Raw genomic sequence first — 21,003 nt, 5'->3', positions numbered from 1 at the left:
GAGAGCCTTCTTTGTTGTCCTCTAGTCTTGCTGATCGAGGGTCACCAAGGACTCCAAGGCGCTCGTCAATATGGAGGCCGACCGTGCCTTCTCCCACCCTTGCTTGTATTCTTCCAGGTTCTCTCCTTCCCCATCCGTCCCATAGGTAAGCCCAAAATCACCCACCCAGTTATCAAACGTGGTGTCGGCCTTCATACGGCAAAGATGACACAGTATTTTCCTCATGCCTTGTCCGTCAAACCCGGCCCTCGGAAACACCCGCATCACGGCATGGTACTCATCCACAGTGATCAAATCTTCTGGACCGCCCGCCACTTCATGAGTCCTCGGCCCGAAGAAGTCCGCCAGCACACCCATCTGCACCAGTGCAACCTCTTTCGCAGCATGTCGTGCGATAGACGGTGTCGCGTGCAATGCAATCGCGTCCCAAGATCGCTGGATTCTGGCTTCGGTCCATGAACCTTCTGTGCCAGAATTCTGATCTCTAACAAACTCGCGGGCAACGTTGGCTCCATCCACCTCGAATCTTTTGTCTGCAGAACGGTGTTCTGGCGTCTCCGACCATCCCATGTCGTGCAGAATGCAACTCAAGACAACGACTTCCATGTCAATTTCCGCACCTGTGAAGTTTGGGTGCTTCTGCGAGATAATTAGCGACCAGTAGGCCGCGCGAACCGCGTGATTGAGGACAGCTGTGTCGCAATTTGCTTTACAAAAGTCAAAAGCTTTTTGGCATATAGACGACTCCGTGGCGACAATACCAACGGAAGGTATATGAGGAAGACGCGTCGCGGGGGCCATTGGAGCAAATGTACAATCAGGTAGCGATGGTAGATTCAATCATGCTGCTGATTTACTCCGAAAACTCGGCTGTATATAAATACTATGTATTGTTGCCACGGAAGGTGGAGTAAAGAGAGGGTGAGGCTGACATGCTTACGCCAGTTACGCCAATTACGCCGGTTTTGTCAGGGCCGGGTCAAAGTGACGTATAAGCATACCCCAAGCGGTGACAATCCTCGGTGTTGCGTTTAGGGTTTGTCAGTGATCATCTGAAGGCCGTTTGGAAAACTGCGGGCCGAGTCAAAAGTTTGACGTCTCTGCGACATGTGAATGGAAGTAATGAACTGAAGCCGGAAGAAAGAATCTTAGTTTCTAAGAATAATCTTGGAAAAGTGCTCCCCCTTCCGGAGTCTCTCAATCGCCGCCTTCAGATCCTTTAGCTCAAACGTCACATCATCCACCGCCGGCTGTAAGTTCTTCGCCTCTACAAATTCAACCATGTTTCGGAACATCTGTCTGTTTCCCACGACAATCCCTCGAAGAGAAATCCCGCGAAACAGAACTTCCAAAATATCAGGACGCTCACCCTCAAATCCGCCAGAGGCTCCGACGACGCTCAGAACTCCACCAGGACGCGTGGCAAGAATAGACTGACTGAGGGTTGCATAGCCGCCTATGTCGATAACGTGATCCATTCCTCGAAACTCTGGAGTAAGATCCCGAGCAGCCTGACCCCAATTCTTGGTTGTGCGATAGTTGATTACGTATGAAGCGCCAAGGTCTTTCAGGCGACTCGATTTTTCTTTGTTGCTTGTGGTAGCTACGACTGTTGCACCGGCTGCCACCGCAAGCTATTCGTTCGCAATCATCAGTGACCAATCCAACGCCCAGTGCCGCAAGACACACAGGATGCAATGTATGACTTGGCCTTACGTACCTGCAAAGCAGCGATGCTCACGCCTCCAGTTCCTTGCACAAGAACGTGATCGCCAACGTGCACCACCTTGCCCGGGTGTCCGAACAAGGCATTCCATGCCGTCAGGCCGGAGCAGGTCAAAGTCGCAGCTTCCTCAAATGACAAGCTTTTCGGCATCCGAACCAGAGCGGTGTCGCTAAAGACACCAATTTCGCATAAAGTACCATCCCTTTGCTGACCCAATCATTGAATCATGTCATCAGTCGTCGCGAATGCCTCATCTGATAAGTGAGCAGCGATGTGCGTAACAACGTGGTCCCCTACGCGGAAATCTTGAACTTCCGAGCCGACCTCCAGGACAACCCCGGCGCCGTCTGACCCTGGTATAAGCGATTCTTTTACAGGTGTCGGATGCAGTTGCTGAATAAAGGAATTCTTAGCCGAGGACCAGACCTCACAAAAAGATGTCACTTTACCTTTCCGAGCCCCTGCTGCCGGTTAGTGTCCTGTAATTCATCGGAATGGAGTGCGCTCACATTGATTATGGCCAAGTCACGAGGATTCAACGACGCAGCGCGAATTCGAACAAGCACATCTCTTGGCCCAAGAGAAAATGACATTGACGTTGTCTGCAACTCAAGTGAGCCGACGCCCGTCGGAGTGCGAAGCACCCATCTCCTGAAGTCCGCTACTTGGATATTCATCTGTCGGGAAACAGTAGACGCTCAATAGTCGAGTCCTAATTTGGAAAGGCGAATAGAATTGGGTAAGGAAGACAACACACCGAGTCGAAGGGAGACCGACGTACGTTTTATGTACTTGCTGAACTTGCGAATATTGCTCCCCCAGGTTCTAGGGTTACAACATCGCAGCCAAATCGTTCAAATACGCAGTCCGACTCGGGCAAAAATGCAATGGCGTCGGGTTCCTCTTTACATCCCGCGGCTAGGTCGGACGCCGAGCGGACGAATTGGTGATCACTCCCGCAGGTCACAAACGTCGCATCATATCATTTCCACATACGCCACGGACAGAAAAGTAAAAGACCGTCACCCTGTTCGATATAAAATGGCACCAGTGACTGAACATACGACAACACAGGCTGTCGAATCCTACCGGCGTGTCTCATGTGGGTTGCTCCATGGGCCTCGGGGCAGACCATCACGCGGGGCTAGCCAGATATCTCTCGCCCACCATACCTAAATGTCCTTGAAATCTCTCAGGTTCCAGCACGTGCCATCATAGACAGTCTGTTGACTAGGAGTTTGTTAAGATAGAGCGAGAACTATGACTTAAATAACCTCTACACAAAGCAGTCCCCGCTGCTTGTTGCCCTCAGAAGCAACGGAGTTCATCGGCCAGAAGGTCCTCATACTGGACCGGATTAACGAACAGCTTGAGTCAGAAACTGCTTACATGCTGTAGAACTGTCTTTCTTGAGACGTACGCCTTATAAAAGTAGACAGACATAACCGACTGAAATGAGGATAGCCCAACTATCATTTAACGAGATGAACTATATCACTTCCTTTTCGCAGCTGGCACTCTCATCCAACTTCACAGACGCAGCAATAATTGGGCTCTCGTCTTCCCCAATGGTTTCTGCAGGCCATGAGTCGTCTAGAAAGCATCTGGAGTCATTCTATTGTCAACTTCATGAAAAGAACGACCTTGGAGATTCTGTTTTAGGGGGGTTATTAATCACATTTCAAACTCACAATCTATCCGAGCATCATTGACTCATCTCCTCCACCCTTCCCATTTCTCAGTAGTCCTTCCTCATCGTGGCCCCATCGCATCTCGAAACCTATCTTACAGGTTTTCGACGACCGAAGATAACGTGGCTCTCGTGTCGGTCAAGCAACACCCTTGAAAGTCTCCCCTGCCATCCATGAAACGTAATCTTCAGCGCTTTCAACGGTTGCATACAGTGGGAACGTGGGCAAACCTTTCCGCGGGTTTGCCCACATGTTCATGAAGTCATGTTGTACCTCTGGCAGGACTGATTGACTGACTAGGTATCTATTTGGTTCCTTGGTGAGCACGCGATGATGAGCATGGTAGGACTGCCAACCTGGGCTGGACAGTAGCTTCAATCCTTCCAGATTCAGCATCGATAAAGAAGAGCTGCGTCGTTCAGTCATCGAGCATTACTCTGTGCTGCGTGGCAAGACAGGGGCACGGTTTGGATGGTGTAGTGATCGCCGACCAGGAATACGTTCGGGATTGCCCCACTAACCTTTCTTACTGCTCTTGACTCGAAGATCCCAAGTACCCGTAAGGATTGAGCCACCCCCCCTGGCTATTTTGATGTGGCTTTTAGTCGCAAACTCCAAGCCAGCAGTGCACTTGCGGGGGGCTGCTTTGGTTGGGGAAATGACAGAAACTTCACTTGCTTCTAAAAGTGCCTGCGGAAGTGTGAGATAGAACCATCGGGTCGGCCGTTTTGATAGTGCCGTGGCATCTGCTTTTATCCCACCGGCTGCCACAAGACGCAAGAAGGTCTTAGCCACGACATGACCCAGTTTTACCCTAATTCTAGAGTGCTTGGATTTTCTCGTTGGTCGAAAGAAGACTACTTCGTAGAGCCAATCATTGTGCTAATTAGCCCAGCCCGGCACAGGGGCTTCAGAGCCTTGCAGCAACCGGCGGGATATCGGGCAGACCGACGGACGGTTGCCGGAGAAAGAAGGACTGATTCGACTGGTTTTCTGCGGTATGTAGAGTGCTACTAATAAACATTTAAAGCTCGATTGGTTTTCTCTACCTCGATCGGTGTCATGTAATAATCGAACCATCTTCAGTTTCTCGCCATTTTCATACATCCAGTCCTTTCTGTTCAAACTCGAACTTAGCAATGGCAAAGACCTTTGGCTTCCTGGCAGTCCTCATGATGTAAAGTAACGTCCCTGTTTCTAAATGACCAAATACTAAGTCTCAAGCAGGGCGGTTGCTGCCAATGCTGATAAGCACCGTCTCTGCGCCTGTGTCAGAGATCAGCCTCCTGCAGGCATGATCATTGACGATGAAGCCACAAAGGCTGTTGTCAATGGTTCTGATGGACGATTTGTGTACAGTGAGTCAACAATTTGGGTGGGAATTCTGATCTTCTCTTACAGTCTTCAATAGGTGAAGCTTGGTGGTACATCGGACTCCACAATGCCCCCCACGATGGCTCATACGTAAGCGTTCCTCCTCGAGTACTAGTGCACTACTGATTCCAGATAGTATCACGCTATCGAAGGAACAGTGAACGGTGCTACTGACGACGGATGGGTTGGCGGTGATGAGTCGAGTGGGCTCTGCAAGCAATATAATGCTGGTAGCACTTGTTTCTCGCCCGTTGATGTCTTTGTTTGGCAGCATTGTGGCGCAAGTAAGGTTTGCTGGACTTCCAAGGCCGCAAGGACTGATATGTACGGAGTACCTCTCCCAAGCTGATAAAATCAAGCGCGTTTTCTGGATACGGAGGGAAGCTACCATGAATCTTAAGTCACCATAACAGGTTGCCGCTTTAATTGCTTGTTGGCGTAAGGCACGAGGGAAACTAAGGTGGATATAACTGTGTTGCTGTTGCAGACGTGGGGGATCTTACCCAAGCCTAGATGCCGATTCTCTAGGCCATTGATGCACTAAAGCTTTGGTCATCTCATAAAGGCCGACAATGTCTCGGAGGCGTAATGTGTGGAGATATGTATGCCAGACTTGAGAGGCTAAAGGTTTATTGCTATGTTCGAGCCGTTGGTAGGCAATTGGGCTGGATGCTAATGCTGGATGATCCTCCAAGTGACCGTGCATTGACTCTGTTTCCGCCTGACCACGCATGCCCAAGTGAGGCAAAAACACGAAGGCAAGAATAGAACCTTCCCTCCCGTAATTTTGCCAACCATTACTAAGATTCCATGCAAGTCCCATCCAGCCAAAAGCTCAATGAGCTATTCACACATTCAATAGGACAGTGGAATCAAAACCTCTTCAGTCTAAGGGCAGGTAGCATTGGGATCGTCGTTGGTGGCGCAAGGACCCTGAGTGTATATATGTTAGTCTTCTTAAACCAAACTGAGAAAGGAAAAGGAAGAGAAGGAGTGCGAGACAGCTGTCTCCTCAACCCATCACATACACCTGAGCACTGTTACACTGAAATTAGCATACGAAGATCGCTGTTGTGCAAAGTCGTGAGAGTACTTACGCAACCGCAATTGCATGTGCCGGGGATGTACGAGCAGCAATTTCCAGATGGGCGCACAGGACCCCTCTGAGGGTTGCGGGCAAGGACATTGCTACCCGCTTGGCCTTGGCCTGGAACTGCAATGGCCACGGAGGCAAAGAGGAGGGCGAGAGCGGTTTGAAGCTTCATTTTGTCGTTCTTTCTTGAAATGTCTCTGTTGATGTGGTTGTGGTAGTTGGAAGTGTTTGAGGCTCGTAGTTTGTGGATGTGTTGACAAGTTTAGACTGCTTTATATATTCGTAGAACTACCCATTTGAAGTCTGTCATCACGCAGAGCAACAGCAACTAGGATAGTCCTAAGGACTTGTGAAAGTCAAGTTAAAAGGTGAGGGGAATCTATCAATAGAGTTTCTCGTTTTACAAGAGGTCCCGCCGTTTACCCGCATGGGAATTGCAAGGGGCCAGAAGAAAGTCTACAGTTGCCAGACGCGGAGTCTTGAATCAGATTGTGCGTTGATCTCCTACTGGCATGTATACCGCCCAGCATATATTAATCATGATCCAAAAGCTATTGTATTATTTATCAACCTTAATCTCGCGACCGCGACCGTTTGGTAAAGGAGCGTCGCTGGGTTTTCGTCGGTGGGAACCCCCTGTCAAGCTCCTAAAGCCCCACGTAGAGTCCGGCATCACCGGAGAAGTGCATTTTGAGTCTTTGAGTAACGAGGATGCGGAGTACCAGTCGTTTTCTTTCTTATCTCTCACTGTCACGTTGCTGCAGATATTGGAGCCACAGGAGCATGAGATGGGAAACGTATTATGCCCTTTTGATTTACTCGCGAGGAGTTAACGAACAACTTAGGTAGCGATTGGTTTTCAGTTTGCAGTGTGATTAGAACGAAAGAATGGTTCCAGAAGTGCGATAGTAAGTTGTATGTCAAAACCTTCTAGGGCGCGAAAGATAATACTGCGATGATGCTTGTTTATGACGACCATTCTACCCCGGCGTACTGCAGCACCAGCGAATGAGAATTGAAGAGATCTTGACTAGGTTTGAAATCTAACAATCCGTATAACCCTGTGACTTCAACTTGCGGAATTAACATACTCATTGCGACCGGCGGGTGTAAATATTGTTAAGAGATACCAAAGGCACTTGAGCAAGATGTCTGCGGTGCATGGCCAAGGACCTTGTGGTCTAGCTCGGCGTTAACACAGCCTCAACGAAGATTCAAGCTGACCCGAATCCGAAAACGATGTCACAAGGGTGTCGGTGGAGACGTTACAAGCCCCTGCTGACAAGTGGTCCCATCTCAGTACAGATTTAGGTTCAGATGAACTACGCTACGGATACGAGCACTACCGCAGAAGCCGAAACCGAATAAGATGGAATCCGCCTGACCCCGACGGAGGAGGCTGGGCAATCTCCCGGATGAGGGCCCGAAGTCACGTCCCCGTCTCTCCCAAACCAGCCGCTTAGAGCGAGATATGACGCAGATCACCTTGCACAATCTACACAGAGCGACGAAGCTCAAGGAGATTGGCCCCTGCGCGACGCTGTTTGGAATACATACGTCGCGGTCGCTTTCGCAGTTGTGAACAAAGATCGTTCCAACTTGCGACACCCACACCTCCGCTTTTCATCCTATTCAACAGACAACACAACTCGCATAGAAGCCAGCGCTAGTTGGAGGTCCTTCCAATGCCTCACGCACCGATTACCTTCAACCATTGCTCCGCATTCATCGTGAAAGTATGGGTAGTAGTCAATATGTACAACCAGGCAGGGAGTAGATGTCCCAAGCCTGTGGCTAAACTCAAAGAATCAAGTCTGACAGTGTATGACTAGGATACCGGTGATATCTTCACAGATTTTGTTTTGGTATTAAATGAAGCAGTGATTGGCCGAAAAAAATGTGTGTAGGTTCAATCATAGTCTCTGTTTCCACGTCCCCACTCATGCAACGTTTGGTGTGGGTTACTATCAGTACGCAGGTAGTCGGTAACAGTGCCACCAAAGCGAAACACCCTTTTCGAATGGCAACGGATAGATACAAGCTGAAGGCCGTATAATAATGCTGCTTTCCCCTCTCCATTCTTGTTCTCGCACTCTTCTTTGATGCTAAATCAAGCTGCGATTTAGGTGGCCAACGAATACTCTTGAGCGATGTCGGACGATAAGAGAATGCTTTCACCGGACACGCAGATACTGTCAGATGTCTTCCTTGATGTTCCCGGTATCTTTGAACATCCCCATGATATCATCTCCAACACCTTCGACGTCCGCAACTTTCGAATCACCCACCCTTCAGGTCCAACTCCGACACGGCTTCCCATGTGATCTGCTCATTCGCGTTGAGGAGGATCAAGAAAAGTTGCATGAGGTCGCGCACTTACAGAAGCTGTGCCATATGGAGACATCAAAACTGATCCCTGCCATCCTGGAGGTTTGAGACTCCAAGCTGTTTCTCGGCTTACGTCGAACTTGTTAGGTGGTTATTTCTTCTCACATTGCATTCCAGATCAAGCTCCGCCGGCAGAATGGTAGGCTTGAGGCCGTTGGGGGTTCCCTTAGTGTAGAGAGTGATGTTCGTCTTGATGCTCGTTTCGAAATCAGAACTCCTTTGGCCCTCGTATGAATGTGTCGGTTGGGTTTGGGAACTTGCAACGTATGAGCCAATGCCCACAAGCATTGCGAGTGGTACTTGAGGAAATAGACGCACCAGGCGAGAAATATTGTCTGGTTTTATATCTTTTGATCTCGCGGTATTGACGTCACTGGATATCACGGTTCTTGTACTTGGACCCCCAGTAGCTAAGAAATGTTACCCCCTTTTGTGAGTCGCAATGCGCGGAACCTACAAATCACGTAAGAGATCCCGATGTTCCTCGGAACCTCACAGTGCGAGATTGTAGAGCTACTTGGCATAATCCTGTCCGGGTTATCTCGGCATGGATCTGGGAGGTCCTGACAAATGATACGCTTCTCGCAAAAACGGCAACACACGCTTTACGCCTGTCTAAGCTTACCGATTTAAGGGACATGTTTCTGTGCTAGGCACTTAAACTATTGGACATTGACTGCATGCATTGAAATTCAAGGTGCTACTGATACGATAGTCACTTGCACAGAAAAGGTAATTCTGACGTTGTGAGGTCAGCCGTTAGTAGTATAAAGTGCCAGTCAAACTCCATGTAGACTTCGAGAACCTTGGAGACAATTTCCGATTCCGTCTGCTCCATAACGCCGCCCAGCACAGGGGCGGCCCCCGCCATGAGGCGCTGGTCCGTCAGTCTGTTGCCATCTTCGAAGTTCAGGAACAAGTTGACGGGCGGGCATAGAAGAATCGACATGAAGAGGCACAGCTGGACGTTGACGGAGGTGGGATGTTTTGAGCGGATGCTGAGAAAGGCCCGCATGAACTCACGGCACTGGCTCACAAGCACATTCTAGCCTTCAGGTGAAGGCGGCGGCGGTGTTATAACCAATGAGGGAGATGTAAAGGAGGACGTCGCGTTGCAATCGCCGAGGCCCCGAGCATAGGAAAGAATCTCCTCAATCCAGTGGAAGTCCATTGAGTTGACATAACACAGCTGCCCGAGGCACATAGTCGTCAAAGAGTGCATATAGTACATGACGGCCAGCAGTATTGCAGCGTCAGTGCTACCGTGGTTGGCGTTTTGACTTGACAGAAAGTCGACGCCAAGGGCGGTCGGCAGCCGGGCCTTCCACTGCTGAATGGAGAGCCTAATACCCTGAGCAAGCCGAGCCTTCTCTCCAGAATCCATGTGACGGGTCCGTACGGAAAAGACGCAGTTGTACACACGCCCTTTAATCCGGCCGAGCTCGACGCGGGCGCGGAATAGGTTCAATTTGGTCATGCCCCTGGCGCATGCGCCATCATAAGCGTCATCATAGTCGTTATCAGCACAAGCATCAGCAACGTTCCCGGTCACTGTCATCACCACCTCACCCTCGATCGGGGGCAGATCAAGATCCATGTCCGCGACTTGCTGCCTGGACGCCTGCCTTGTTCGCGCGGCCACGTCTCTGTCGAGGATGTAGGCGATCCAGATACACGTCTTCATTGCATATCCTCGACTGATTCCGTATTCTTGTAACTGTCCTTGCGGTGCATGCCCAAGCCTGCGTGAGTCTCATGGCCGTGGACACAAAGATGATGGGTGCTCGAACTTCACCTGGCCTAGCCCCCATAAATAGGATGCCTAGGCCAAGCAAGATCTGAACGCTCTGCAGACTCATATCCCCCGATACAGCGTCATTAAGTACCGACTGGGCGTTATAAAGGCACTCGGCGACGTTGACGGCCTGCAGAGCGGTAAAGCTCAAGTGGCCGTGGCCAAAACAATAAGCTAGAACCAGGACAGCGATCCACTTCGGTCAGTCGGCTTGCAGTACCAGTCGTCCACAATCGGTGAAGAGACGGCTGAAAGAGCAGGGACGAAAACGCTGTTGAAAGTCACCAGTAGACGTCCATGAAGTGGCGCAGAATATTTTCTTGTGGCAGTTCCTTGCGCCGTCGACTATGTCTTGCACTGGATTGTGGCGACGGCCAAGAACTGGGCATGATAATGGAGTTTTGTTCACCGTGAACTGCGAGACCGGGAAGCATAGGAAAAGGCGACAAGACTGTGACCTATTCGACGGGATCGGCATCATGTTGTCGCTGAGCATTTTGATCATGACTGCCTAGCTCGTCGTTCACCTGTGCTACTTGCTGTTTCTGAGCTCGTTGTCGACGTTGTCCATGGTAGTGGGCGGGTGATGACGTCTTCTTCTTTTTCCATCTTGTGTCTGCTGGCTGCCTCATGCGTACAATCGCTCGAATACACTTGACAGTCTGAGCAACGCGGTTTCCATCCCAGTATGTCCAGAACTATGCAGGCCGGTAATGTCCATTTCAGCATAGCTACGGAGAGACTCACACACTTTGTCGGGCGAGCAGAAAAATAAGCGCGAACCACTTTCCGTGCGTCTATTGTCTAAGTCCCACGGAACTGCCGCTTACAAATAGGGCATGACAACTGTTAGAGATTCATTGAACATGGCTACAGATAATCATGTCAGCAGCTGGAAGCAAGGTACGTATCTCCCGTCGGCTCTGGTCTATTGTTGCTGCTGATGTCACACGACTTTGTGAATCTCGGTACTCCACAGCCCACCCAGGTATCTGCAGTCACGCAAGCTAAGAGCCGAATATTCAGCGCCGGGCCAAGCACATTGACATTTGGGTCTGAAGGTCCTCTCCAAATCTGCTCCAGCATTGGCAGAAGGCGGGACTCCGGTGTATAAGAAAGTGCAGGAAAAATTCATCCTATTGTGAGCTTGAAGCGAGTGAGACCTTCAATCCCACTAGGAGAATCGACGGATGAATTCAAATCTTACACTCAATTCTCAACCAGCTGGTTCTACTTTTTATACGTCATTCTAAGTACTGAATTCTGCCAAGCAAATCCAAAACCGCAGCCTCGTATGGGCCCCTAAAGCCTTGCGTCAATTATGAACCCAGGGTCCTTCAAAGTGCGTGCGACTACTTTGTCTACTTCATAGTAGTATACCCAGTTATCTCTGGCTTCGTCAGTTCTCCTGACTCGTTCTTTGACTTCCGCGTCTATATCGAGATCTTCGGCTGCTACAGCAGCTTCAGTCTCGTTGACTCTGCCCAGCACTCGATAAATATCACGATAATGAGGCGATCTGATGCGATCATAATATTCCAACGCAACGCCGAGAGACCATCTATGCAACCATGCCCAGCTTAAGCACCTGGAGAGAGCGTACACGTCCTCCAATGCAAAACCTGCGCCTGCACCTAAGGCTCCAGACAATGGATGGGACGCGTCACCGATCAACGCGACCGCATCGTGGGCAACGATCCGTTCGAGTCTACTCCCAGTGAATAGAGCGAATTCTTGGCACTGGCCGTGGATGCTGAGACGGATAGCATGCCTTACTGGATCGCAAAATAGGCTGAAATCTTCCGCAATTGGGGCTAGATCGCATGGACGTCCCCAGCTAACGAATTCCTCCTTTTCAGGGGGTCGTGGGATGCGAAGTGTGACCTCGAAGTCATCGTCACCAAGAGGGCAGGTAAACGCGTAGTGGCCGACGTTACCGAGCCAGAAGGTAGGTGCCCATGGAAGGCCACGAATCTCCTTTGCGTCTTTTTGAGAAATCGCCATACGATAGGTGAAGTGCCCGTTGTATCCGAGGTGATGCGAGGGCGACACAGCAGATCTCACAACCTGAATTGGGTTAATAATGTCCTGACGAGAGGTCTTTTTGGCATACCGATCTGATTCCATCTGCTCCCACGAGAAGATCAACTTCATCGACGAAGCCATCTTTGAACGTCAACCTGCACCTACCGCCGGCCACAAACCCAACGGACACCAAACACTTAGACGTCATTATCTTCGATTTGTCAACCTCCTTTAGCAGCGCCGCCTGCATTTTACTGCGCATCATACGACAGGTTCGGTGCTGAGGGATTGTGTTTTCGGCGTGGCTAATTATATTCAACAACTCTCCATTGCGTCCATTGCTTGAGTTTACCAACGTTGTTAGCCACACAATCGCTTGCAGAGACTGCGAAGGCCTTCAAACGAACCGAATGTGCTTGTTGGAGCCATCCTGACATCTGAAGAAGTCCTCTTTGGAGAAGTGTTTAGTAACACCATTAAACTCCAAGAGTCTCCAGGTATTTCGCTGAAGGCTCACGCCGGCCCCAGTTTCGCTGATGGCAGGCTTCTTCTCGTAAAGCGTCCAGCGTACGAAGCTCAGCTTCTGAAATTCAATCGCTGCACTTAGGCCGCCTGGGCCGCCGCCAATGATAGCAACTTTGAGCGGGCGCTGGGGATATAATTGATTTGATGAGTTCATTCTGGAACACTCTTGGTCTTCAGAATTGGGATTGAGGCTGAGTACGATTCACTTCTCGCGACTAGTAGAGTACCTTGTATGATTGAAGGATGGGGAAGGAGGATACATCCTGAAAGCACAAGAACACACCGATTGCGTAGACTTCTTGTTATCAAGCTTTCCTTACTTAAGCTCACGCTATCTTGCCCAATAATGTCGACTAGAAGTTTGTTCTCGGCGTTTTGAAACAGTTCCGTCGCCGGGTTGCTACATTGACTTTGGGGTGATACCAATCCGTCCGATCTTGAGCTTTGCTGTGCATGCGGGCACTTCTAGCTGATCGGATGACATGAGGCCTACCGCCGTATATGACTGATTGTTTAGCTCTGTACTTATGATTGGCGCTGTAATCTTCGTTATCATTGTCGTCGTCTTCCTTATCCTTATGCTTGTCTGTACGGTGACTGTACCGTGTCTATCCTTTCAGATGAGATGTTCCCCAGCCCTGAAACGTTGCACAAATGCTACCAGCAAGTTTACGAATCAACTGAGCAATCTACTTCTCAAGTTGTGGTCGTTAGAATGTGTGTGAGTAGCGCTAGCGCTCACAACGCGATTTGGACTTGCAAATATTTAAGGAATGGAGATAAGAAGAATAGGACGTCCAGTTGGTCAAATGTCGCAATGCTAAGTGTACTGATTCAATCCGAAACTGCAAAAGGGGGAGGTAATTGAATGAAAACGGCACCCGCGATCGGCGAGCCCGAGACCTCAATTTCCGCTAATTAGCCATATCATGCCCACTCCAGTCCAAGACGTCGGTGCGCTCGTCTATCATTCAAACTCTATTTTGTGTTGTTCAACTGTCATTACCTCTACTAATGATTGCTCACAGGATTGTGATAAATCCAAAGTATAAATACAATCAATCTCCCAGAGATGCCAAGAACATTACCCTTGCAAACCAAACGCTTACGAAGTAAGAAAAACGATAGACGACTCAGGACTGAACGACAAGTACTACACACTAGAAACCCCACTCTTCCTTCAATTCCAACTACAACCTCACCATGCAGCCCACTTACATCGTCGCTTTGTTGTCCGCAACTTTCTCAGCCGTCGCCGCGGAGAGATTCGAAGCGTTTGCATCTACCGATTGCACCGGTGTGGCGAAGACCGACGTTACCATCAGCGCCTTCGACTGTCGCGTCCTGTCACAACCGGGATCCTTCTTCGCACAGGCCCTCCCTGGAAACTGCGGTTGGTTTGCCTTCTCGGGAACCGATTGTGGAAAAGGAGAAGGTTTCGGTTCCTTTAAGGAGGGTATCTGCTCCACCGAGACAACATCAGGAGGCGCCGCCAGCAACGTGCAGAGTGTCATGATGAAGTGCACTTGAGAACATGTAAGGTGCTTGATGTGGAAAATCATTTTAGCAAACGAGGCTAACCTGGCGATAGGGAAGCCAATTTGGCAAAGAGAACTGGCTGGTAACCACGTGGGCAAAAAGCAACTCATTAGCCATTGCTATGGTGTTTTCGGTGTTGGCGACAGGATAAAACTCTTAGAAAAAAGCAACAATATTCAGACGGGAACAGTGGTTTTCTTTTTTACTGTTCTCCTTTCAATTGATTTAATTGAACTCATGGCGGCTATCATCGTCTGTGTCACTGACCCTCTTTCATGTCTCCACCGGCTGCGAGGAACCGCAGCACGTAGAATCCATACTCTTCATCCGTCGCTACAAGTGGAGTCCGTTGGTTGCAACTTGCAAGTGACGAGAAGCATCGGACGAATGGCCATTACTGGTCCAACGACGGATTGGAAGTGGCATATGCGGCGCAGCCAATGACTATCTTTCGTGGACTTTTCCTTTTGTTGGGCTGCATCAGACGATATCTCATTTCAGTCATGCTGAAGCACCAACCTCGCCGCTTCTCACCCCCTCCAGCAGAACACTCAAGCACTCAACTGCACACGTAAACGACTTGAAGTGTATGAAAACCGAACGACTTCAGGTAGTTTCGATCGTTGAGACGCTTCCCCTTGTTCTTGCTCTAGATGGTTGACGTTTTTTGATCGGTTCTGTCGGTCTCCAAGTAGTTACGCACTATGCGCAGTGGCCATCAACGATTTGTTCGTAGGCGCCAATTGCAGTGAATAACCTACCTAGGGACCTGGCAAAGTGGCGTCAATTCGACTGCATCTCTCCAGCCGCCCGCAGGGATGGATTGCTAGTGTCTACTACCTAGTCTAAGGAGTATTAGTCATGTTTTCGGGCTATTTTTACAGCTCTTTTCTTCGTCATCGACCATTGTTTAGACCTTCCGGCAAGACCTACATTGGCATCATTGGTTCTATCTTCTCCCCACCGCATTCCAGTACCCGACGGCAGCTAAATGGCGCACTGGATACCGAACATCATATCTGCCGTTGGTATCTTCACCATCGGCATTGTCGTTGTTAAGGCTATCAATCTGATCACCATCTACACCCTACCATCAAGATTGAGCCGCTATGCGCATACATCCTCGAACGGCAATGCGCCCTGGGCGCTGGTAACGGGCGCTTCAGATGGCATAGGACACGCTCTCGCACACGAGCTGGCAATGCACGGGTTTAACGTGGTAATTCATGGACGAAACCATACCAAGCTGTCTGCCGCCTTATCTCGACTGCAAGCAACACATCCCGAACGGTCTTTCCGTTTGTTAATCGCAGACGCAAGCACTGTGCCATGCATGAACTGCATTGAGTCTGAGCACCCAAGTTCAGCGGGCGATTCTTCGCAGAATCCCCTCGATTTCAACGCCATCCAAGCAGATCTTAGTGATTTGCACCTCACCGTACTCATCAACAATGCAGGGGGTGGCGCGCTTAATCCGATTTGCTTGCCTCTCAGCGAATCCTCTACTGCCAGGATCACCGGCAACGTCAGCTTAAACGCACTCTTTCCGGTTCATCTGACGCGGGTGCTTCTACCTATCCTCCGAAGGAACGCGCCAGCCCTTGTGATGAATATCAGCTCGATGGCAGACAAAGGATTTCCTCTGCTGGCGTCTTACAGCGCCAGCAAGCAATTCCTCATGAATATGACGCGTGCCGTGGGCCTCGAGTTGAGACTCGATGATGGCGACAAACAGGTCGAAATGTTAGGCGTTAGAATAGGGAGGGTCACGGATGTTTCACATTGCAAAGAGCCTCCATCTCTATTCACGCCGGACTCCCAGACCATGGCACGGGCAGCTTTGGCACGATCTGGCCGTGACAATGGGATAGTCGTTGGGTACTGGGCTCACGCACTGCAACAGCTCGGCTCCAGCCTCTTACCTGCCTGGGCACAAGATCAAGTCATTATGGCTGTTATGCGCAAGGAAAGAGAAAGAGAACAGGGGACAAAATGAAAGTTCTGAGACCGGCGTTTGGAAACCCAGACTTTTATCCGCGGTTGCTTGAGCTTGTACGTATTTCTGAAGGACGTGGGTAGTGCGGTGGTTGACGTTACATACATGAAGATGGGATAACAATGACCGAACCGAATGAACTCCTTTTGGAGAATTCAAAGCTTTCTCATCAACGGCTCAAATGATTTTGCAGTATCCAAGACGGACTGATCATATGGAACGTAGTCTCCGCCAACCACCCTCAGCGCCTTGGATCCGTCAACGTCAGTCTCCCGCGGTGTCTTCCAACCTGGCAAATAACCCTCGCCTGGACGACCCTGCTTTATGGAAAGAGTAGGGTACGCTGGCCTAAGAATGTCGGCCGTCGCTTGAGGTGGCGCCCATGTCGTCTTTGAGATGTACCTCTCGCCGTCCGCCTCGTCGCCATGGTCGAAGGCCCAGGCAACCAGCTTCGCCACGTCCCGGACATCAAACCAGTAGTCCCAATCCGGCATGGGTCCCACAAGTTCTTCACCATTCAAGTATCTCCAGATGAACATGCACGAGCTTGAGATGTTGCTCGGGGAGCGTGGCCTGGCGAGGGGCGGCCCGCTTACGAAACTATCGCTCTGTTAGCAGAGGACCTCAACTGCATGATGACGCCTCTAAGCACTTACAAAGGGTTGATAGCAGTCATCGAGAACGACGGCTTCCTCTCATCCCGGAACTTCCAAAAGGCTCTCTTGCCCACCACCTTGCTTGCCAAATACGGTAGCCCCGGAGGCGATTCAGCGCCCATCTTTCTCACAATCTCCACCCAAGAGTCACTTCAGTCCCTTTCGGTGTAGATGTACGGGTGAGCCTTTGGAGAGAAAACGGCGATGGCCGACGACATCAGGACTACCGTCTTGACGGGCCCAACTTTGGTAGCCGACTCCAGAAGACCCGTCGTGGCGTCTTTGATCTGGTTAATAACACGTTGCGGATCGCTTCCAAAGTTGTCGGTGACGGGCTGGGCCAGATGGGCAATGCCCTCAACGCCTTTGGCTACCTCGTCAAAAGCGCCGGGAACGGATGTGTCTGAGTCCTCAACAATCTCCAGATTTTGTTCATACTCGGCTAATGCTTCGACAGTCGCTTGGGCGGAAGGCATTGATCGAACCGTGCCGCGAACGCGGTAACCCGCTTTGAGCAGAGCCTCGACGGTTCGACCGCCAACATAGCCATTGATGCCGGTGACAAGAACGATGCCTTTGCTCGACATGTTGTTTCAGATTGAAAGTTACGGATGGGAAGGGGGGAAGGCTTATGAACTTCCTTCAAAATGCTTGCTGGCTGACAATTTAAGTAGATGAGCCCCCTGGCTTCCAGCTGACGTGAGTTCGGACTCTCCTTACCAGGCCATAGTCGCGTACTACAAGCTCTCTTTATGCACAATATCATTCTTTGAAAGGAAGATTCCAGACAGAAAGGGCTTCTTTTCGGGGCGGGTCTGGACCATGTGATCCGGTTGGTTGGATAGATGTATGCTGCGAGCCAAGACGACCGCCCGGTGTGGCTTAGTCGGATCTTCAGTGCCCCAATATGAAGAAATCAAAGGAATCATAAGAGCGAAGGATTTACGTAGACGAAAGAAATGGAAAGGATGCTAAAGTGTCCGCTAACATCACGATTTGGATAGGTTTCCAGCGAGAGAAAATCCGGTGATGGAGTGTACCCGACATGACCCTCCTAAATGTTATGTAAAGAAAATTTCATCGTTTTTGTGTTTACGCGACTAGATATCGTGTATTCTGAATGAATATAAGCCTCCATTTGAATGAGGATAGCATATTATAGTAGTCAGAGGCGGCGGCAGCGACGGCAGTTGCGAGCTCACAGAAAAAGCGTTGTCTCTGGTATATGAGAGATAATCATACGTAAGCATCGATGCGATCGCTCAAATCTTTCCACATTCTACCACGCGTGTCGAGGGCAGATCCAATTCCTAGGTCCTAGAGCGTTGCATTCAATATTCCCATTTGCCAGCTTGACAAATCCCTTTCTGGTAACTAAAAGCAACCATTAGCAAAATATTCCACGCAAACCATCGCAACGGACGAAATTTGGGGGAAAGGTTGGCGCAAAAGTCTGGTGTAACTGGTGCGGGAAATATTTTCATATCAACAGCGAACAGCAACACTTACTGGAGGGTGTGACAATGACTGCGATCTCATGAGATTTGTTCTCAAGATCCGTACAAGTGTGGAACTTATACGGGAAGGTGGTGCCTCCAGGCACGCCGAGTTCAGTGACGCGATTCTTGATAGCCCACTCAAGGTCTCTACTCTGGATATTGTCAGGAACACTAGTGCCCCAACACACAAGGTTGAAGTCGTCCGCCAGAGCGGCGCTCATGAGAGACATGACGGTAGCGACAGAGATGGAGAATTTCATGTTGTCGACAGGGCGATCCTGTAGAACTTCAAAATGAAGGACTATTAGTGAACTGGTGTTGCAGTTGAGCAGCTAGGCAATATGCCGCTGTTTAAATAGTTATGTTAATTCTTAGCTGTACGTGATACATGACAGAAGACTGGGTGATAGAAAGGGCCTTCGCAACGGGTCATCGTTCGCCTTGCAATTTAGAAGAAACCCAAATTCTTTGAGTCATGGTCGCGACTCGGCGACTTCTCGCCGCGTTTGACCCTCTGCACCTGGGCCCGTAAACTCTTTTCAAAGTACACAAGCCATCAGTGGCCCGATCATAAGGGAATTCGTTAGTACGTGTTGATTATTTTCCACTGGCGCGTTGGATCATTCATGTCCTACACATGCAACTTCAGCAACTGATGAAAGCAGTTGACAACTCAATTTATCTACGCACAGGCGACGTAGATATCTCAAAATGTACATCGGCTTAACATTAATATTGTCGAACTGCTGTGAAGGCGTACACCGGCCAGCCGCGAGAGGGATGTAAGTTGATTCCCGGCAGGGGCTCAAACTGCAGGTGTTCAAATGAGTTAAGCAAGCTTTCTTGGCAGCATTATTCCTGCCGTATGGATGGGGGATGCTAGCTCTTTCTGGACGAAATTTTACCAAGGGTCTTTTAGATGAGCGTGCCCTCGGCATTCTAGTTCCCGTTTCGAACGTCAATTTCCGAGCGTACTTTGATTCATTATACACGGCTGTTCTTTTTGTGATAACGTCGATCTCGTCGCGCCAAGGTCAGCGTGAACATGTCAAGGTATGGTTAGATTGTGCGGTGATCGGCTGATATAAGCGCATCCTTCAAACCGAGATAAGAGCTGATAGCTTCGAAAACCGTTTAGAAACTTAGGCGCCATACCTCGAGGGCCGAACTGGGAACATGCCCGGAGATGATCTAAGCAGCCTCTAATGAATATTAATTATTAAAAGATAGAAGTAGGTTCCAGTGGAGCGGGATCATAGTGAGGAATTGTTCTTAGAGGCTGCGAAAACAACCAGCAAGGGAGGAGAGAACTATATTGTGCCTGGTCGCCATGGACTGCAGCCAGTCGTCTATATGCAGGGCACTATTTAATCCCTACGGCGCGTCGCTAACGGAGGAATACGATGGTATAGACGCAATTGAGAAAGGATATGACGACTGGGGTGAGCGACGGGTTGATCGAGAAGGAGAAAACCATAACGCAGGAGACACGGCAACAAATAGGCATGCCTCGTAGTCCAGTACCTCCCGCTTACCCAACAGAACTAGCACTACATTAAACTGAATGCAGCCAAGGACTGTGCTGCAGTGCCAAACAGTGATGAGCCTAGGTATTGGTCAACATGGGAAAAGTGAGGCTGCGATATTGCACTTTGGTCGGGAATAAGAGCCTCAACAGGAAACATCAGGTATCGTGATATGTGAGCTATCGCCTGAGAGATGAGGTTCCAGGCTATGTTCAGACAGAGTTGCATGCACCAGTTTGCGGTGGGCTTCATTACTGGTACTCCTGGTCAACATGAAACTGTGCCACCGCACCTTGTCGGACGTGTCCGTAGGCGGGCGCCCTCGCATGCATGAAAACGCATCAGGCTGAGTAAACTGTACAAGTCCTCTTGGGACATTGGATGCTTTGTCTATCTATGTGCCTGATGAATGTAAAAGGTGAAAGAGACGCCCGTCTATTACTAGTTTGGGCATGGCTTCTACGAACAGTTAACTCACACACATCCTGAAGGGGCGGTCCAGAAACCGTTACATTAAGCTTAAAGCAACAAATGCCCTGTTAAAAAGAATGTATTTGGACCCATGATGGTCTAAAGCGAGTGTCTCCAGATTCAAATACAAGTTACCCTTCTCTCCACCTCCCCCCGAACCCTTAGATATAGTAAGCAATACACTGCCAGCGCAACCTTCACTCTGACCCAGCGCTTGACCTCTGACTACAAGAGCTCATTTCTTATTCCCAGTGTATGGGCCAATAGGGGAGCTCTCATCGGTCGTATCGTTCCGCTCCGTCATGTCCACGGTCCGGTCGGCATCGATGGGTTCGGTCTGGCCTTGGTACCCCTTCTGTGTGATAGGCGTAAGCTCCATAGACGACAACGGGGCAGCAGTAAGGGGACAGGAAAGAGTTACCTGATGGCCATCACGGGACTTCTTCCGGTTGCTGTCGGATTCGTCTTTTTCTTTCGGCATAGCTTCGTCCTACTTAATAAACAGTTGGAGGAGATAGACGTTGAGGACAAAGTTCAGATGAGATTGTTTGCTAAGTTGATGAATTAAACGATGGGAGAAAGGGAAAGGAAGAGAGCTATCATCGACTATTATATACACGGAATACATGGCCACGGCTCATCGTGACATAATGACCGCTCAGAACCCATGACCAGCCAAGAATGACTGTACATTATCTC

General features: G+C 49.7%; 8 protein-coding genes across 8 annotated transcripts; 2 read left to right on the top strand and 6 right to left on the bottom strand.

Annotated features, from left to right (window-relative positions):
* Nucleotides 1–21: 21 nt before the first annotated feature.
* Nucleotides 22–570, bottom strand: CGGC5_v014588 (uncharacterized protein; the record flags this gene model as incomplete). Its single annotated transcript, XM_032029450.1, has 1 exon — nucleotides 22–570. The coding sequence occupies one exon, from the start codon at nucleotides 568–570 to the stop codon at nucleotides 22–24; it is 549 nt and encodes a 182-aa protein (XP_031891107.1).
* Nucleotides 571–4,556: 3,986 nt separating this feature from the next.
* Nucleotides 4,557–5,140, top strand: CGGC5_v014587 (uncharacterized protein; the record flags this gene model as incomplete). Its single annotated transcript, XM_032029449.1, has 4 exons — nucleotides 4,557–4,594; nucleotides 4,645–4,775; nucleotides 4,829–4,881; nucleotides 4,928–5,140. The coding sequence occupies 4 exons, from the start codon at nucleotides 4,557–4,559 to the stop codon at nucleotides 5,138–5,140; spliced, it is 435 nt and encodes a 144-aa protein (XP_031891106.1).
* A 539-nt stretch (nucleotides 5,141–5,679) lies between these two features.
* Nucleotides 5,680–6,056, bottom strand: CGGC5_v014586 (uncharacterized protein; the record flags this gene model as incomplete). Its single annotated transcript, XM_032029448.1, has 3 exons — nucleotides 5,680–5,724; nucleotides 5,820–5,828; nucleotides 5,889–6,056. 3 exons carry the CDS (start codon nucleotides 6,054–6,056, stop codon nucleotides 5,680–5,682), a joined length of 222 nt encoding a protein of 73 aa, XP_031891101.1.
* A 2,931-nt stretch (nucleotides 6,057–8,987) lies between these two features.
* CGGC5_v014585 (uncharacterized protein) lies at nucleotides 8,988–9,956 on the bottom strand (the record flags this gene model as incomplete). The annotated part of the gene is made up of 2 exons (XM_032029447.1): nucleotides 8,988–9,299; nucleotides 9,354–9,956. 2 exons carry the CDS (start codon nucleotides 9,954–9,956, stop codon nucleotides 8,988–8,990), a joined length of 915 nt encoding a protein of 304 aa, XP_031891100.1.
* A 3,864-nt stretch (nucleotides 9,957–13,820) lies between these two features.
* CGGC5_v014584 (uncharacterized protein) lies at nucleotides 13,821–14,242 on the top strand (the record flags this gene model as incomplete). The annotated part of the gene is made up of 3 exons (XM_066153122.1): nucleotides 13,821–14,014; nucleotides 14,139–14,153; nucleotides 14,209–14,242. The coding sequence occupies 3 exons, from the start codon at nucleotides 13,821–13,823 to the stop codon at nucleotides 14,240–14,242; spliced, it is 243 nt and encodes an 80-aa protein (XP_066007409.1).
* Nucleotides 14,243–16,307: 2,065 nt separating this feature from the next.
* Nucleotides 16,308–16,930, bottom strand: GRP2 (putative NADPH-dependent methylglyoxal reductase GRP2; the record flags this gene model as incomplete). Its single annotated transcript, XM_032029443.1, has 2 exons — nucleotides 16,308–16,752; nucleotides 16,809–16,930. The coding sequence occupies 2 exons, from the start codon at nucleotides 16,928–16,930 to the stop codon at nucleotides 16,308–16,310; spliced, it is 567 nt and encodes a 188-aa protein (XP_031890873.1).
* A 30-nt stretch (nucleotides 16,931–16,960) lies between these two features.
* CGGC5_v014582 (putative uncharacterized oxidoreductase) lies at nucleotides 16,961–17,395 on the bottom strand (the record flags this gene model as incomplete). The annotated part of the gene is made up of 1 exon (XM_032029442.1): nucleotides 16,961–17,395. One exon carries the CDS (start codon nucleotides 17,393–17,395, stop codon nucleotides 16,961–16,963), a length of 435 nt encoding a protein of 144 aa, XP_031890874.1.
* A 692-nt stretch (nucleotides 17,396–18,087) lies between these two features.
* Nucleotides 18,088–18,567, bottom strand: CGGC5_v014581 (uncharacterized protein; the record flags this gene model as incomplete). The annotated part of the gene is made up of 2 exons (XM_032029441.1): nucleotides 18,088–18,182; nucleotides 18,318–18,567. 2 exons carry the CDS (start codon nucleotides 18,565–18,567, stop codon nucleotides 18,088–18,090), a joined length of 345 nt encoding a protein of 114 aa, XP_031890879.1.
* Between the last annotated feature and the right edge of the window lie 2,436 nt (nucleotides 18,568–21,003).

This window comes from Colletotrichum fructicola (genome assembly GCF_000319635.2).
Source record: "Colletotrichum fructicola Nara gc5 chromosome Unknown KSG_Nara_v1_contig09, whole genome shotgun sequence".
Lineage (NCBI taxonomy): Eukaryota > Fungi > Ascomycota > Sordariomycetes > Glomerellales > Glomerellaceae > Colletotrichum > Colletotrichum fructicola.
Note: the sequence above shows the minus strand (reverse complement) of the source record. Positions and strands in the feature narration are given on the sequence as shown.